General features: G+C 34.4%; 2 protein-coding genes across 2 annotated transcripts; both read right to left on the bottom strand.

Annotated features, from left to right (window-relative positions):
* Positions 1-422: 422 nt before the first annotated feature.
* Positions 423-3835, bottom strand: LOC117324073. Its single transcript, XM_033879702.1, has 3 exons — positions 2472-3835; positions 1468-1584; positions 423-826 (listed from the first exon to the last, which is right to left on the bottom strand). The coding sequence occupies exons 1-3, from the start codon at positions 3371-3373 to the stop codon at positions 562-564; spliced, it is 1284 nt and encodes a 427-aa protein (XP_033735593.1). The 5' UTR covers positions 3374-3835; the 3' UTR covers positions 423-561.
* A 3584-nt stretch (positions 3836-7419) lies between these two features.
* Positions 7420-18163, bottom strand: LOC117324071 (histone acetyltransferase KAT5-like). The gene is made up of 13 exons (XM_033879699.1): positions 18132-18163; positions 17975-18032; positions 16612-16680; positions 15857-16086; positions 15594-15677; positions 12529-12627; positions 11913-12068; positions 11648-11731; positions 11240-11329; positions 9766-9906; positions 9046-9139; positions 8614-8776; positions 7420-8089 (listed from the first exon to the last, which is right to left on the bottom strand). Exons 1-13 carry the CDS (start codon positions 18153-18155, stop codon positions 7873-7875), a joined length of 1509 nt encoding a protein of 502 aa, XP_033735590.1. The 5' UTR covers positions 18156-18163; the 3' UTR covers positions 7420-7872.
* Between the last annotated feature and the right edge of the window lie 71 nt (positions 18164-18234).

The following is an 18234-nucleotide window of genomic DNA, read 5'->3' as shown; positions in this document are numbered from 1 at the left end:
AATAATTGACATTTTCAACTTCTCAATAACCAAGAGGTCTAGAGATCTGATATTGGGCATAAAGTATGCTGGGGAAAAGGGCTAACTAGATTGTTCAAATGAATGACCTTGGCCTTCATTCAAGGTCACAGGGGTCAAATATGCTAAAATCTTTAGACGGCTTCTCATTAAGCAAGGCCTAGACACCTAATATTAGGGATATAGCATGATATTGAGCCAGTAGCATGCTGGGATGAAGGGCTATCAAAATTATTCAAAAAATGACCTAGACCTTCAATCAGGGCACAGGGGTCAAATATGTTAAAATCTTTCAAGCAACTTCTCACTGGAATCAAATCTGCAAAAATATATCAAAACTCAGGTGACTGTTAAGGCCTATGAACCATATTTTCCCTAAATAATGAATACAAAAGACAATGTGGTAAGAAAATGATATTTAATAAAAAATGATTATCAACACTTTACTCTGTATATCATAAAAATATCCGAGACATATTATAGGTTACCTTGTTCTTTAGACATTATACTTTATACTTCGTGCATGGAAGGAGTACATGTATATCACAAAGTCATTGTAAAATTGATCTTAAATCTCTGAGGGTTTGGCAAAGTATCATTTTTGACAGCCTGGAGTATCAACTCTATCCGGCCGAGATAGGACACCAGTTTGAAGTTGTTTTGGGGCGGATACCGAGTGACAGACTGCACATGGTAGCAACTGTTGCTATGTTGTGGACTTTCTTTTCCATCAAGAATGACTGTGAGCTCTCCATCTGGCTTCCTTTGGCAAAGTTTGACACCAGTATACTGAGGATCGACAAAACACCTGAAAATACATTGAGAAAATGGCAACTACATAAATATATCTTTATGTACTGAAGGCAACATATTGGGTATGTCTGCTTATATCTCCCTCCCCACTGATTGAATAAATTAACTGTATCACAAATCATACCCTGAGGCTCCAAAAATTATGTCAATGATTATGAACTTTGCTTTTTCTTCACCTGTTTTTCAAAGGCCAAAGACATATACAAATGTATATTATATAAATATATGTATGCTGTATGTCAAACTGTTACTATGGTAATAGATATTTACTGACTTTAGGATTCACTTAAGTTCAATTTTAGATGAAGCAGTACAAATTTAATATTGTCAAAAGACAAAGTTTGAGGTTGTGGTATACTGAAGGCTACAATTGAAAGTAGTTTTATTAAAAAAAGTTTGTTTTTTTTAATCTTAGATATTTTGATTTTGAACCGTTGTGTCTCATATATATCTTTCTACATTTCACATCATGTACTTGAGAATCTATCAATTACTTTTTTTAGCAACCCATTTTTTTCTTAACACGGGTCAGAATAAGTTTTATTGCGAGTCTCATAACACAACTTCAAGGGTATGTGTACTTTTAACAATGGAGAATAAGTAACTCTACTACAAATGTTACATTGTTTATCTTACTTGAAATCCTGTCCAGTGTTGGCGTATTTGAAGATGACTTGAAGGTCACCACGTGGACGAACCCACAGTAGATGTCCAGTGTCACTGGTCAGCTCTGCAGTACCCACGAAGTAGCCACTTGAGAAAAAATTACATGATAAACTCCTCATTGTTCTTTTTTTCACGGTTGGTATCCTAGTAAAGATTAACGATTGAATGTTTTAAAATCTCAGTAAGAAGATGTCATTTATATGTGATCTTGGCCTTTGACGTTTTTGACTTATCTATCATTTGATCAGCAATGAAACTTTTCCATGCGACGTCAATATGTATGTATACCTAACAGCTAATTAATGCAGCTGTTCATCAATGACAAGGAATAAGCTTTTTGAATTTTTGAAAGCTATAGAGACTGAACATCAGTCCTGGTTAATCTAGGTAAACTACTGTCTCTTCAAATGATGCTGTGGCAGAAAGGTCAAGGTGTTGATGTTTTTTTTTTAATTAGTATACATTACTTCAGTGCTACATAATTGCATCAATATCATATGCTAAGGAATCCCATATCCATTCCCATTTCAGTATACTGATACTTCATGTAATGATACTTACCATATTTATCCACAATAAAGCCCTGTTCATTTTTGTAGAATCATCACAAAAGGGGGTCACAAGTACGCCCTCCTCAAATTTTAATACTAAACTTTTGCACTTGCCTGTCGGACAGGAGCTTATTTCAGGATGAATATGGTACAAAACTTCAACACAATGGGAGGAGAGCTTATTTGAATATAATTACAGTACTAAACTTTTACACTTGCGGAGGGAGCTTATTTGAGGACAAATATGGTACAAAACTTTTACACTAGGGGAGGGGGCTTACTGGAGGACAAATACAGTACTAAACTTTTACACTTACAAAGGGAGTTTATTTGAGGATAAATATGGTACAAAACTTTTACACTAGGGGAGGGGGCTTATTGGAGGATAAATACAGTTGTGAGTGAAGACCTGACAATACTTACTATCCCACCCAGCGGTTAGGCTTCGCTATAGTTGGTATGTGTTTTGGTGTCAGTGGAAAGTGGTAAACAGGACTATTGTAAGGAGTATCCTCCAAGTTGGACAGGTCGAGCTTGGGAATGTCTGTTCTTACTGGATCAGGTTCATACTTGCTGCAGTCAGGAGAAGTCATCTTACCTGATTGACATTTATCATCACTTAATCCTTCAAAGATTTGTTTCCTGGATGCTATATCAACTTTTTGCAAACATGGACTCTTGCTCCTAGAATGTCTTTCTTGTGGAAATTTTGAAGAACTGAATCTTGACTGGGTAGAATCCATAGAAAAGTTAACACTATCATAGTCTTCATCTTGTTTGATCTGACTGGTATAATCAGTGGCAGAATTTGATTTTGTGGTGTTATTTGCTATAAATAGACATTGCTGTGACCTTGGTGTTAACTCCTGTGACCTTGCACTTAATTCTGACCTTGAGAGTGATTCATATGACCTAGCAGTAAATTCCTGTGACCATGACCGTTCTGTAATTGTTTCTGACCTTGATGTGTCAGTATTTAAATTCTGTGCTTCAGTCCGACTTGTAAACATCCATCCAAAATCTGGATTCATCCATTTTTGTCGCAGTCTCCAGGATCCTGCTCGGTATTTGGAGCTTCCCCAGTAACTGATGTAGTCTTGCCCATCTCGCCCTTCCTGACACTCGGCACACAAGGAGGAGCGTGTGTACAGGGAACCCCAATTGTAGTACCTGCTGTCCCTCCACAGTCTCGCACAGGAAGTACAATAAGATCCATCAGTACTGTTCTCCTTCGATCTCCTTGACACCTTTCTAACTGAAGTATCATCTTCAGTGTCACACAACTTGAGTAGATTGTTGAAAAGTGGACGGTCAGAATGATCCATGATATATGGCGGGGTTCTGACCAAGTAGTAGTGCTCTTTCTGTGACAACTACCTTACACTAACATCTTTGATCTCCATACATTAGTCTATTGTCACCAATACACTAAATACTAGTATACCAATACTGACCAGTACCTCTGCCTTTTAGGGAGTGATAATCTATAATTTTATCACGGAGATTAAAGATCGGCTTAATCTACTGTAAAGTTAAAGCACTAGACCATCGTTATAATACAATTATTATTATAATTCCTGTTAACAGTTTAGGCAGTTCTTAATCTGGATATAATCTGGTCAGCTGGATTACAAATTTTGAGGTTTAAAAGTATGTAAACATTGTGTTGACTTGCTGAATTCCATTAGTCTATTTCCAAGCTACATACACAAATGATTTCTCATTAGATGCTATACACAAAGTAGCTGTCTAAACCTCACTTACAGTGATGGTAAACTGGAAGATGAATATTTATACTGTATCTAGATTAAAATTACAAACCTCATTTTTCATTCATATATATTTTAACATCAATGAGTTACAATATCATGATTTGTACTTTATACACATATTCTACAACCAGATATATTATAAGGAAATATATGTACCGACTATGTATTCTTATGACTAGCACACAATACCTATATAACGTTCTATAAACAATATTTTATCTGAATACCTGTTCTGCATATGTAAGTTACATTTTCTATACTAAATATTTACTGTAATGAGATTACGGCATACATTAATATTCCAGTAATAATATACCAACCAGATATAACTCTACAGTTCTCTGTTTCTGTACAGTAATTTTCAAAAAAACTAAGACTTTTTTAACAATAATGAAAAGGTCTGGAAAGGATTTAAAATATTCAAATATTGGTCACAGCAACCTACTTCAAGTATGAGAATTTGTATTGTTTGTTTGCAGGGTTTATGGCCCTGTGAGTAGCAAGGGTCATTTTTAGGTGGGATCACCTTGTAGTAGTTGGTGACTACCTCACTGAACAAAAGACGGGAGGCCTGTCTCATGCCATCTAGAGAAATCAGGGTAAAGTGTCTTGACCATGGACACAACCACAAACAGATATGACAAACATCATACCAGTAAATGCCTGAAAGTGAAATCATGAACATTTTGCCTTATTGAGGTCAAAGGTCGATATATGGGTCACAATGGGCTGTTTTTGGTACATTACTGATTGTCTACCAAAGAAGTCCCCACCAAATATTTTCAGGTCCAACTTAAATAGTATTATTGAAACAGTCCTTAAAGACTTTTTTGCCAAATTCAGAGTACAGATGAAATATAGGTCACAGTGACCTGCTACTGTTTTGTGATACTGTCTTCAAGATGTACCCACACAAATCTTAACAATCCTATGTGAAATAGTACTGAAGATATGCCAGGAAATGCAATCATGGACAGATGCCAAGATGGTGAATGCTATATACCTAACCTTGGCAATTTGGAGGTCTTCAAAGTGGTATACCAAATGTAATACTGGTGTATATTTCCCAGTGGCTTTATATATACATATGATTGGACTAGTGTTACATATTCCATGTAAGAAACATCGAAGCTCGTCCTAACAATAAGATACAATTAACACCAGTATGTATCGTCTCATTTTATTGTCAATACATACACATGTTAAAACAAGTATTCTTGCATGCTCCACTTCTTTCTTTCCTGATCAGCCATAAAGTTATACGACTCACTCTTTCCTGCTCTGACTCACTCTTTCCTGCTCCGACTCACTCTTTTCTGATCAGCCACAAAGTTATACAACTCACTCTTTCCTGATCAGCCACAAAGTTAAACGACTCACTCTTTCCTGCTCCGACTCATTCTTTCCTTCTCCGACTCACTCTTTCCTGATCAGCCACAAAGTTAAACGACTCACTCTTTCCTGCTCCGACTCACTCTTTCCTGATCAGCCACAAAGTTATACGACTCACTCTTTCCTGCTCCGACTCACTCTTTCCTGATCAGCCACAAAGTTATACGACTCACTCTTTCCTGCTGCATTCTATCACAATTGCACCTAACTTTATACTGTGAACATGCAACTATTCAAAGCACAACATCAATATCATGATGTGATAAACACACTTCTCCTCCTACTATAGAGTTCAAAACATACACATCTATATAATCTAGTATATATATGTACTATGTTTAAGTAAATAGAGTATGCTGCTTGGTTGTTATTTCAATACAATTGAAGTTAAGAAAAACACCATACTCCACACCACTTGGGGCATGTTATGTGTTCAGTTATGGGATTCTATCACAACATGTAAACTAATTAAACATTAAAACTAATTAGGTGACTCAGCAAGAGTTTCTCAAATTTTCAAATTAAGGTATATGTGGTATTCGACTGCAATATTCTTGAATTAATACCACAACAGTAAAATATTTTAACAACACATTTTTTATAAGCAATAGGCAAGGAGATATAAGCTATAGAAACCTGTTTCATGCATTTTTAAATGTAGGACTAGGAATAACTTTTGTTTCCGATACACATCGTGAAAAGGCATACTTCTGCTAGGTTTCTCCGACAGAAATCTGATAAATCATGTAAATCTTTTAGTTATATCTGGTAAAATACTACCTATATATAGGGATATTAAAATCACGAGAAACCCACATTTGGAAGTATTATGTTTGGGAAAGTATACATTTTTTTTTTACATTTGAATTTTTTTTTTAAATAAATAAACTTGTTGTACTTAGTATTTTCTTTCTTTCTTGAAGATGCTGGGAGTAGTGCAAGTGTCATTTGTGTGTACTTGGGTGGATCGTAGTGTCATATCTCTTCCAATGGATACCCTGAAGGTATACAGGGAAATTGAGCAATAGAGTAAAATCAGGTAAGGGTAATCAATCTCAACAGCCTCCGGGTATGTTTCTTCATTTCAAAGAGAATATAATGGAGGACAGATGACAATATGAAGCATTTGAAGAGAAAACACCCTACTTATAACATAGAACTGGAAATAAATACTGCTAAAACCAGACAAGAGGCAAAATCCTGGACCGAACTTTTCAAATCATCGACAAATGTTAAAAAAAAAGATCTGGCACTCGTCGACGACTTGGATGAGTTTCAACACTCAATACATAAATGTGCTTTTAGTACTATAATGGTACTTACCATGAAGGATATAAGCTACAGAAAGCATACAATTTATAGTAGAATACCACACAATCTTTTAGTGGTGTGTGTAAAATTAAGTATATCGGTACATTTAGAATACTAATCTTGCTTTGTGTAGCTATAGATATTAAAATTGTTCAAAGAAACTTATGCCCACAATTCTATTACTTTAAGGGTAAAGCTTAGGGGCAAAACTGGTTGACAAAGTCGTAATAAATTGAAGAAACATACCCTGAGGCTGTTGCAATGGATTACTCCTACCCCCTTTTTTTTTATTTTGGATAATACATTTATCAGTATTATAAAATACTAACTCCCCTATTCCGGGTGCCGTTATATATATATATATTTTTTGTACCTCACAATGTCATGTTGAAATTATCTGGAAGCTATACAATGTAATCAAACAATAAAACACTGCAGTCAAATATTGAGTAATATTTTGTTTCTGGAAAATCATCTCTTATATGCTGAAGCCAAATTTACAGCTTTGAAATATTCTCATTTTCAAGTTTAAATCCGTCAAGTTCCAAAACATTCTATCCTAACCAACCTGTTCTAATCATTCACATATATAAAATCTGAATGACTATACCTATACCAACTGAAAACACAATGGGTAACTTTCTTTATCACACCAAATGAAAAGAATAGTAATGTTACATGACCTCCCACATAAATAAACTTTCTCCTGATCATTGTAATATGTGGTTAAAATAACATGTTCATATCTGATACTGTAATCATTGGTGCACTGACTCCTCAAATTCCAAGATATTTATATTTACAGTGATTGACACAATAAAAGCAGTTTTATAAACATATATATATCAAGCCGTTTTACCAATGATTTAAATAAGTGTCTTTCATCTGACTGTGTGTATTTGATGGGTTACTTCAGGGCGGTTCAAGAAATAAATATATATACACTTGTTTTTTTACACCCTAATCCCATCTCTATCACCTACATTCAAACATCATCATACTGCTTAAGACCCAATCTATTGTATATATTGTATTACCCAACATAGATGCCATCATTACCTTCTCTCTAGTGAAATCTCGAGTGACCTAAAACTGTATAATATCACAAATTGGGGTTGATGTACAGTTTGAGCAATGGTTATTTATCAACTCTACATTAACCACTTTCCGTGATAATAAGAGGGCATTATTAAGTGTTGTGTGAGAAAATTGGAGAACAACAAAGTTACAACAAAAGATATTGTGCTACCAGTAACAAGGCTGATATCTTAACAAGTCATTGAAGCTGATCAATGGTCAATGAGTGTCCAGTATATTTCCAATGGATCTTAACACAGGCGGCTCCTCTCTCACCACTTTCCACGCTTACTCCAGTCTTTAGGCTGCCAATGCAGACACTTGGCATCTATTCTCACTTTGCGTTTTGCCATTGCCTTGAGTTGAGTGTCTATTTGTTCGTTAGATAATGTAATGATGTACTGTCCTTTGTAGTAGTTTATGAGATTCAAGTGTTGTAAAGTGGAAATCACATCCTCTTTCTTGATACTGGTCATTTCTGAGATTTCACTGGAAAAAAAAGGAAAAGTTATAGAAAAACTTCTTTGATATCCCATCAACTTTACTGAAAAAATGTTGTTTTTCAAGAAAAAAAGAGTGTTCATATAGGAATTGAAGAACAGTACAATCTTACTATTCCAGAGAGGTGCATTGGGCCTGTACTGCTGATTTTCTAACCATTTTAATGTGAAGGCGAGGGAAGATTTTAAGACATAAAAAAAATTGGCTTTTGCCTATGAAATTATTTTTTTTAACTAAATTTATAAATGTTGTATGAATATAAAATAGAAACAAATATAAGATCCATCTTTATCACATGATCGAAATCTTAGACAAAATGAAATATTCCTGAAGCAATCTTGGTTCTAATGACATCATTATATATATATATACTGGATAATGTGTGACATCATTTCGTTAATCTATGACACCACAAGATGTAGCATAAGTTCTTTCATTGTATAATACGACAGTCATGTGATCAAAAGATTTTGTCAAAATCAATCAATCAGATCATGGATGTGACAACATACTTGATTGTTATGATAGGGCGATCAGTGCCTTCACTGGGTTTCATGTTGATGAGAATTTCCAGTATTGTTTGTGACCAGTAACTCCTGTACGACAAAAGTCCCAGGTCTGAGAGTGGCTTCTCTGGGGAACCTGTCTTCCCTTCCACTTTGGATAATTCGTAACCTGAAACACATATTATAGAGTGAAGTAGGCTAGTCATGATTTATCTATTGATCATAGGGTAGAAGTTCTCAGTAAAATCACCAATAGCAGGGAACCAAGTTCAACAATGAGTATATCTTAACATGTTGTGGAAAACATTAAATATGTTCAAAGTTTAAAGATACATGTATCATTACAAAACCAACTATGAGTACATATTTTTCTACATTTTTTTGCATTTTTGCTGCCAGAAATATTTTAATTATCTTTAACATATGTATCATACTCACTAAATTCTATCAGCAGTTTCCCATAGCCCTTTCTCTGGTATGGTGGTAGAGTTAATATACAGGCTACATTGTAGTCTTCTGTGGATTCTTTTTCCTGTAAAGGATACAAGGAAATTGTTGTTCAGATCCCCAGCCAAGGGAGCCAAGATACTGCCATATCTCAATTAACATATCTAATGGGAGGTTGGAGGTAATAGTTAATATATGAAGGATGAAACTGTGAATAAAGTCTTATTATTACATTTGAGCAATATATAGTGCACAATAGGGGAATCCAGAGTAAGTGAAGTAAATCATCAATCCACAGCAAATAACTGGTAACCACTCAATTTGTATTTGTTTAATGTTTCATGAAGTTATGATAAATGGTTTTTGAGATAGATTCTGGAAAAACTGGAATCAGTGATTGTGACTCCATGCATTTTGTTTCCATGGTTACTAAAGAAATATCCTAACTCGAAACTCCTCCATAGCAAAAGGCACTACTAGACCACTTGAAATGATGTGTTGAAAGCTTTGTGAAGGTAACTTGAACAGTATTGGAAATACACTCCTGAAATGGCAGCCCCCATAATAAATGGAAAAAATGATAATTTTTTATGAAGGTAATGGTCATTAACAGTTATAAAAGAATCTAACACATGACTTTATTAGGCCATACCGACATCAGAAAGAGTAACACAGAAGGACTTTATATATCCAAGTTCTCTATTCACTCACCTTGGAGAAGAATCCCACTATGTGATATCCTCGGACATCTTGTTCACACATGACATAGAATAAGAATGGGTCTGTATCATAGTACAAGGTTTTGTGGTCTAGAAATAATTTTGCTAGAAGGCAGAGATTCTGTGCATAACTCTGCAAAAAAAAAATAAAAAAAAAATAGAGTCATGTTGTTTTGGTACAAATTAGATGAATCTAAATTACTTAAATATTGTCCCCAAATAAAATGTTATTTATAAAATGTTTAGGAGTCACCATCAAACTTTAGAACAGGAATTATCAACATAGCTTGCCAACTAGATTGAAATTCAGAATTAGTTTTTTCAAAGTAGGTCAAAGGTCACAGTTAAGGTCAGCATGTCCACAATGCTGTACTAATAGAAAGGTCTTGTGACTAGGAACACATATATGTCAATAAAGTCCTATCTTGTTGGGATATACTGTTGCCAAAGTTAAAGTTTATTTTTTAAAGTAGGTCAAAGGTCATGGTCAAGGTCATCAGGTCTGTAAATAAAGTACTAATGGAATGATCTTCATTAGTATTGACTCAACAGTGTTTATACAAAAAAATATATAAAAAAATCAAAAACAACATTAGCCAAGCTGCCTACTGAAACTGGCGGTGAGGTTATAGCAATAGGTCCCCTTGAATTTGTCCCCGCAAGCTAAACATCATAGAAATCTACACTTAATTTCAAACTATTTTGATAATACAATGTGCATCTTCCCAAAATGGATCCTTTTCAAAACGGAACACCTCTTTATACCAATTGAAATGGCCATGTACGGAATCGCTCCTTCTTTAATATAGTACTGTAATAAAAAAATTCCCGATATCAATCCCTCAGAATTCCCAATACTGAACCAATGTTGTGCTCAGAATGATTAAAATATATCGAAAATTACTTCTGTTAATTGGCCTTACCTTAGCAAATATGACATGTGCCTGGCCAAAAGACAATAATCAACACCTGTAGTGATTGTTGTCGTAATTTAAGTGCTTTGTTTTGGGGTATAAGTGTTTAGTAGGTAAATTGGTACATAACACTTTGGACTTTAGGAGCATTATGATTTAATGGTGCACTTATCAAAATAGTCAAGATCAAATCTGTTTACCATAAAAAAACAAATAAAGCTAGAAAGCCAAAGTTCCCGAGATTTGCATGAGGCCCCGACCAGGTTATGAGATCTTGACCAGTGAAAATGGATCACTTCTCCAAAGCAAATCCTTTCTTACTGGCCAAATATTCATTTACCGTGCATGATTGGTTTAGAGAAGTTCCACTTTATTAAGTTTACAGAATTCCAATCTAAGAATGATATAGGTTGTTCCAATGTTTCTTGCTACTTTCACTCCAAGTGGTATTAATGTTGAAGATATTCTCTAGAATCAGCAATACTGTTAAGTAATAACAACCTGAAATTTAATATTCTAAATATACAATTAGAAAAACAAAGCAATACCAACCTTACTCTTTCTCCCATCAATTTCAAAAAAGGATATGTTACTTTTGCGATAAATTTCATTTCCTGGTGGATGTTTTAAAAGACATTTCGCCTGAAAAAAAAACAGCATTACAAGAGTAACTTCCTCAGGTAAATGATGTATGAAAATAGAAAGTGTTTTAGCTCTCTTCATCTCCACTTACATTAACTAAAACCATTTCTTATTTATTTTACAACAATGGCAAAATAAGTTATATCAACTTCTTATAATTAAGTTTTTAGTGGAAAAATGTCCAAGATAGAGTGTGTGATAAGGGCTGATTTTCAAACTGACAGAAAGAAGGCAGCTTCAATAAAGACATAATTTTGCGTGATTTGACAAAATATTGTTTAATTATCTGTTTAAAGTTCATAATGTCTATGTACTTACTAAATGTCTTTCCAAACATTTATTGCTTTTGACATACTTCAGACAAAATTCACAGATGAATACAATAGGAGTACCAGCAAGTTCCTGAAAAATGAAAGATTTAATAAAATATTTAAATATCAGTATAATTAGTTTAACTAACTAAAATATAAATCACCCAAACATTAATATTGTAATTCCTGTTTATAATATCAGTTTTTTCAGTTCCTCAAGCCACTGCTGGTAAATTACTGGAAGTTGAGGAAGTGTAGAAAATCATTTTTACCTGAGGATATGGAGAGAAGTACCAAGGTTTTATTCTATATTTTCCAAGTTCTATTAAATCAATGTTTTTCATTCTGGTGATAATGTCATCATGGTGGGCCACCATACTTCCTGTCTGACGAGGAACTTTGGCGCCTGAAGGAGCTTCCTGGGGATCCTGAAATAAGATACAAACTCTGTGAGTGAATAGTCCTTAATACATTTATATATCATGTAATATTTAATCATTCACTAAAGTCACCACATATTTTACTCTGTTTGGCTTACTCACCAAACGATGGAATTAATGAATCCGGCCAAATTTTACACTACAATAATCCATTCTAAGTACTCAAATCTCTGTTATTGGACTAATAATATCTATATCATGAATAGTATCTCAAAGCTCTGATTAGATTGAAAAGCTGACACGTTCTATAGAATCCTTTTTTTTTTCATAGTGTTTCCCACAGAAAAGAATGACTGTCATTTACTTCAATGACAGTTAATTATAAAGAAATGTTCAGGCATGGCCAATAGGGAAATCATGTTTCTATTTTTAAGTTACAAATTCTTTGGTGTATAATGTTAATGCCATCAATAGTAACAACATTTGCCTATCTTATCTGTCGTCTTACCAAAGGAAGAGATGTTTGTGATTGTAGGTTAGGAGTTGGTGTGGAGTTCCTGCTATGTGTTGGGGTATCTCCAATTTGACAAGGGACAGTCACATTCATCTGGTGGTTCAAATAAAAGCAAACATCACTAACATTCTTAATGAATAACACACAAACAATGCAGTTTAAAATGTACCCTGAATGATTTTTGATATTTATTTTAAGCAATCTGCATCTAAAGCTGCCTTCTCTGTTCTGAGATATACTGTAAGCTGTTGAAACTGGCTATTTTCACCTGTTTGTCAATAACCAAGCACTGGGGGTGTTCGTCACTATAACATAGGTTCCAAGTCGTGCTTATAAACACAGCTTTTCTGTTGTTTTAGAATGAATAGTTGATGTTGACATTGACTTACCAGATAACAAGTTTATATATTTTGATGACTGTCGGGACAAGGGCTTAGATCATAGCCTCCAACATTTGAATAGATCATCTGATACTGTTATTTTGGTGTAGTCAATATATATTATAATGTATAAACCTTTCCTACGAAAACAACATTAATAAATATTTTCCAGGTAGACATTGTGGTGATTTTACTGTTATCAGAATGGACCTCGCTCTGAGGTATACATGTGTTGGGACAGGCAGGTGGGGGATGTGCACGAATATGTCTATATCTAAGACCATGATTGCAGTCATAACATTTTTTCAAAATCACTTTGAAATGGCTTTTTTTCTTCTTTCATATTTAAAATATTGCTATTGATATTTCACAATTCTTATTTGAAAGATGTTAACATTTAGGAAATGATCTTAGGCAATTTGTGACCTGCTGTTCCGACTCGTTAATTATACCTCACTTGTTGGAGAGCTAAATTATCGCAAATAGAAAAGTCTTGATACACCCTATAATAACAGGAATGGAGGAATTGGTTGATTTGTGGAATGAGATTTGGAAATGAAAAGCATGTTTGACTTCAAGCACTAGTCCTGTTTGACTGGTCAGGGTATAGAGTAGGTCTAAGTAACTGGTCAGGGTATAGAGTAGGTCTAAGTAACTGGTCAGGTATAGAGTAGGTCTAAGTAACTGGTCAGGGTATAGAGTAGGTCTAAGTAACTAGTCAGGGTATAGAGTAGGTCTAAGTAACTGGTCAGGGTATAGAGTAGGTCTAAGTAACTGGTCAGGGTATAGAGTAGGTCTAAGTAACTGGTCAGGGTATAGAGTAGCTCTAAGTAACTGGTATAGAGTAGGTCTAAGTAACTGGTCAGGGTATAGAGTAGGTCTAAGTAACTGGTCAGGGTATAGAGTAGGTCTAAGTAACTGGTCAGGGTATAGAGTAGTAGGTCAGGGTATAGAGTAGGTCTAAGTAACTGGTCAGGGTATAGAGTAGGTCTAAGTAACTGGTCAGGGTATAGAGTAGGTCTAAGTAACTGGTCAGGGTATAGAGTAGGTCTAAGTAACTGGTCAGGGTATAGAGTAGGTCTAAGTAACTAGTCAGGGTATAGAGTAGGTCTAAGTAACTGGTCAGGGTATAGAGTAGGTCTAAGTAACTGGTCAGGGTATAGAGTAGGTCTAAGTAACTGGTCAGGGTATAGAGTAGGTCTAAGTAACTGGTCAGGGTATAGAGTAGGTCTAAGTAACTGGTATAGAGTAGGTCTAAGTAACTGGTCAGGGTATAGAGTAGGTCTAAGTAACTGGTCAGGGTATAGAGTAGGTCTAAGTAACCAGTCAGGGTATAGAGTAGGTCTAAGTAACTAGTCAGGGTATAGAGTAGGTCTAAGTAACTAGTCAGGGTATAGAGTAGGTCTAAGTAACTGGTCAGGTATAGAGTAGGTCTAAGTAACTGGTCAGGGTATAGAGTAGGTCTAAGTAACTGGTCAGGGTATAGAGTAGGTCTAAGTAACTGGTCAGGTATAGAGTAGGTCTAAGTAACTGGTCAGGGTATAGAGTAGGTCTAAGTAACTGGTCAGGGTATAGAGTAGGTCTAAGTAACTAGTCAGGGTATAGAGTAGGTCTAAGTAACTGGTCAGGTATAGAGTAGGTCTAAGTAACTGGTCAGGGTATAGAGTAGGTCTAAGTAACTGGTCAGGGTATAGAGTAGGTCTAAGTAACTGGTCAGGGTATAGAGTAGGTCTAAGTAACACACACATTTCTCGAGTAGTCTAGATTACACTTTCGATGTGTGACCTGAAAGTTCAGATCACTGGCACATGTAGTTTTAAATGATAACATTTGTGAGAAGTGTATCAAATAATTGCTATAGGTCATTTTTTGTTGAAGATTTCTTCCAAAATGACATGTAGTCTTCCTTGAAACACCATTGTGGTAAGATGGGACATACACACAATTATCCAGTAATTTCCTGATCATCAATTTATTGTTTTCTATGAAAATATTGTTCCAACAACCAAGCTCTTTAGTAAAACATATCCCATACTTTGTCTCTTTTATGTGTTTATATACAATACGGTGGACATTACACACTTGTGATGTCACAGCTGGATTGGTACCTAGGACGAACGACATTTCCTGTACAGGTGTACATGTGCATTCCACGAAATTGCACATGTTATCTCAAAAATTATATAAAATTTTTACATAATTTCTTCATATTAGTTAATTTTAGAAATTTATCTAACAATAAGAAATCATAAAAAAATCATTCAGGGTACAGTTAAAGGTTTATAGACTCTTTACAGTTCTGCTTCACAAAAATAATTTGTCTAAAAACATTGTCTTATAAAACTTCGATATGTTGTAAACCCATATTTGAAACATACATATATATATATACACATGTATAAAGTAAAATTGTCATTCATCTGCATTTGGAGTTAAGACTCAAAAGTCAAAACGAATACAATAATGCACATCATTTAGAATTGTATCTTTTACTGCATATATCTAGTAGATATGCTATCACTCCAAGAATTAAGCAAAAGTTCAATGAAAAGTCATCCTGATTTAGATATTTATATTTAATCAAAGTTGTCCTAATAACCACAATAAATATCACACATCTTTCTTTTTGTATATAATCTGCCAAGCTACAAAATGATTAATTACATGAACAGAACTTACCATAGCTTCTTCATCTACCCCCTTCCGTTTTCTGCTTACAGATGACTTTTTATTTGATAAAGACAGAGTCACTGCTGAGCCATTCTAAGAAAAAGACAAAAAATGTCAACTACATAATTTGTTATTAGATATATATTTTCAAGAAAGTGACCTTACACAATACACTGGACCAATAGAGTCAAAGTATGTTAATGCGATTCTTTTATTGTTACTAATGTGTTACAAGATATTACATGTTTTCATTAATGATGCTGAAAAGTTACCAATAGTTCTTTTTCTGGTGTGACTGGCCTAGATCCAGGACCTGCACCACCGCTGCCTCCTCCACTTCCTCCTCCTCCACCACTGCTACCTCCACCTCCACCCCCACTACCACCACCACCTCCAAGTTTACCAGATTCCTTTTTGGGAGTCTTAGGATCTTTCTTTGGAAGTTCTGCTTTACTTATATCCATCCTTTCCTCTGGGACCCATTCATCAAGACGTTTATTAACTATAGTTGTATAAATAGAAAACAAAACTCATACATAGGAAACAGTTGAAATTTCATTCTGAAGAGCAAAAATGGATTGTGTCTTCCATTATTTTCAGACATGGTTTCATCAAAGTTTCTTAACTTAAGGGAATTCTTAACTTAATACATAGTACTTTCCATAGAAAAGCATTAATGGATTTTTAGAAACTTTCCTTAAAGTTCTCTCATGTTTTTTAAGAAAAACTTAATTTATCGAATTTAATTAGGGGAAGTTGATGAAACTGGCGCCTGATAAATTTAACTATGAATGAAGAATAGAGTGAAATGGAGGTACTTCTGTACAGCATATCATTATGTTGTAATAAAGGAGAGATTGAGAGTACTACTACTAATATTGGTGACATTACTGAAGGATTTAATTATAAACTGATATAATTGATGGCCTGGACAAACAAGCAAAAAAAATTATTATATCAAAATGTATGATTGCTCCCGTCTTACAAAATGTGAAGAATGAAATAAAAGGAAAATTAATATACATACAGTCTTCATAATGGATGTAGTACAGATGTTTTCCTTGAAATTCTTTTTTGCCAAGAATCTCTGCCATATCTGAAACATAAGAATTAAAAAAAAAATTAAACTACTTCAGATAGGTTGGTAAAACTTTTTTGGGCCGAGAAAAAAATGAAAACAAATATGAAACAACACAACTAAGTGTTAGACATGAAATAGATTTAGTAACATGTGAAAGAGATCTCGGTGTACTTGTAGACAAAAAATCTAAAATTCAGTGAGCAAGTAAACACAGTAATCAAAAAGGCAAACAGAAATTTGGGCCTAATATTCAAGACCTTTAGTTGTATAAATGTAGAAATGTTTCTAAACCTTTACAAGTCACTAGTACGCCCCTATTTAGAAACAAATATCACTACATGGTCTCCTATGTTAAAGAAAGACAAAATGTCTCTAGAAAACATCCAGAGAAGGGCCACTAAATTAGTTCCACCACTAAAAGGTCTATCATATCCAGAACGCCTGCGTCATCTGGGACTTCCATCACTTGAATATAGGAGATTAAGAGCAGACATGGTTCAAACCTATAAATTGATTAGCAATTTGGACATATCTAACCAACAAGTAATATAACTACAGTGCACATTTCTTTCATAAGGAGGAGCAGATTGAACCATAATGTTATAAGTATCTATTGATGATCTGTTGATTGTGTTTTAGTCATTATGTCTTACATCTGTTTGATATATTTTATATATGTTTGATGAATTTGTCAATTTCTAATCATGGAGGGCTTAGCACTGACAGCATTAAGACAAGACTTCATACTCAACTTCGAAGATTATCTGTGACTTGCATAACACATATTCTAATCCACAGAAAACTCATTTGGGAGTCAGATCAATGCAATCATCCAGATTTTAGAATTTTTGTTGTTGTGTTAGATAACATCTGACGCTATCTCTGGAGCACTATATCAGGCATATAAACAGGTGTTTGGGTTCTTGAACACAACTTAAGGAAGTGTTGTTTTGATTGATTCATTTACAATTGGTGACTAAGCTTAGTCATTTTGTTTCCGACTATTACTAATCAATCATGATTTCTGTGATCAATCACGGTTTAACTATAACACGGAAATTTTCATATATATTTCAAATTTTTCGTTAATTATATAAGAAAACCGAATAAGACAGTATTTTCCATCACATTTCAAATAATAATGATAAATACTTTCCAGATTAGAGACTTAAAAACTGAGAGCCCCAACCTTAAACCAGTTCATTTAAAAAACATACTTCATGACAACTTTTTAATCGACATTACAACACCGGCTTTAGAGTTATCCCCCTTCGAACTAAGTGCATAAAATGAAAGATTCAAAACTTACGCCATCCGTCGCCATTATTCAGAAGCACAGGCAATCTGTACCCTTCACTGAGTTCCATCTGAAAGTAAAAATGTACATAGATTTTATAAATACAATTGCTTTATACTTTAATTAGATATAAACGCCGTAATTGAAGAATATTTTGTTTTCATCGTACCTGTGCGTCCGCCATTACAGTCATGTTTATAACGCAGTAAAGAGGTTAGCGTAAAAACAATGACGTTCTCAACTAAATAATCGTTTGACAATCTAAAACATCT

Source organism: Pecten maximus, chromosome 3, assembly GCF_902652985.1.
Source record: "Pecten maximus chromosome 3, xPecMax1.1, whole genome shotgun sequence".
In the NCBI taxonomy this organism is placed as follows: domain Eukaryota; kingdom Metazoa; phylum Mollusca; class Bivalvia; order Pectinida; family Pectinidae; genus Pecten; species Pecten maximus.
This window is presented reverse-complemented; position numbering and strand designations above follow the sequence as displayed.

What these genes read in the sequence shown, in the direction of transcription:
- LOC117324073 (XM_033879702.1), bottom strand. Translation starts at nt 3,373, where the DNA reads ATGGATCATTCTGACCGTCCACTTTTCAACAATCTACTCAAGTTGTGT. An exon ending in CCTAACCGCTGGGTGGGATA is followed by an intron (nt 1,585 to 2,471) that starts GTAAGTATTGTC and finishes TTTTTTCTCAAG; the next exon opens with TGGCTACTTCGTGGGTACTG. An exon ending in AACACTGGACAGGATTTCAA is followed by an intron (nt 827 to 1,467) that starts GTAAGATAAACA and finishes ATGTATTTTCAG; the next exon opens with GTGTTTTGTCGATCCTCAGT.
- LOC117324071 (XM_033879699.1), bottom strand. Translation starts at nt 18,155, where the DNA reads ATGACTGTAATGGCGGACGCACAG. An exon ending in CTACATCCATTATGAAGACT is followed by an intron (nt 16,087 to 16,611) that starts GTATGTATATTA and finishes ATACAACTATAG; the next exon opens with TTAATAAACGTCTTGATGAA. An exon ending in CACAAACATCTCTTCCTTTG is followed by an intron (nt 12,069 to 12,528) that starts GTAAGACGACAG and finishes ATCTTATTTCAG; the next exon opens with GATCCCCAGGAAGCTCCTTC.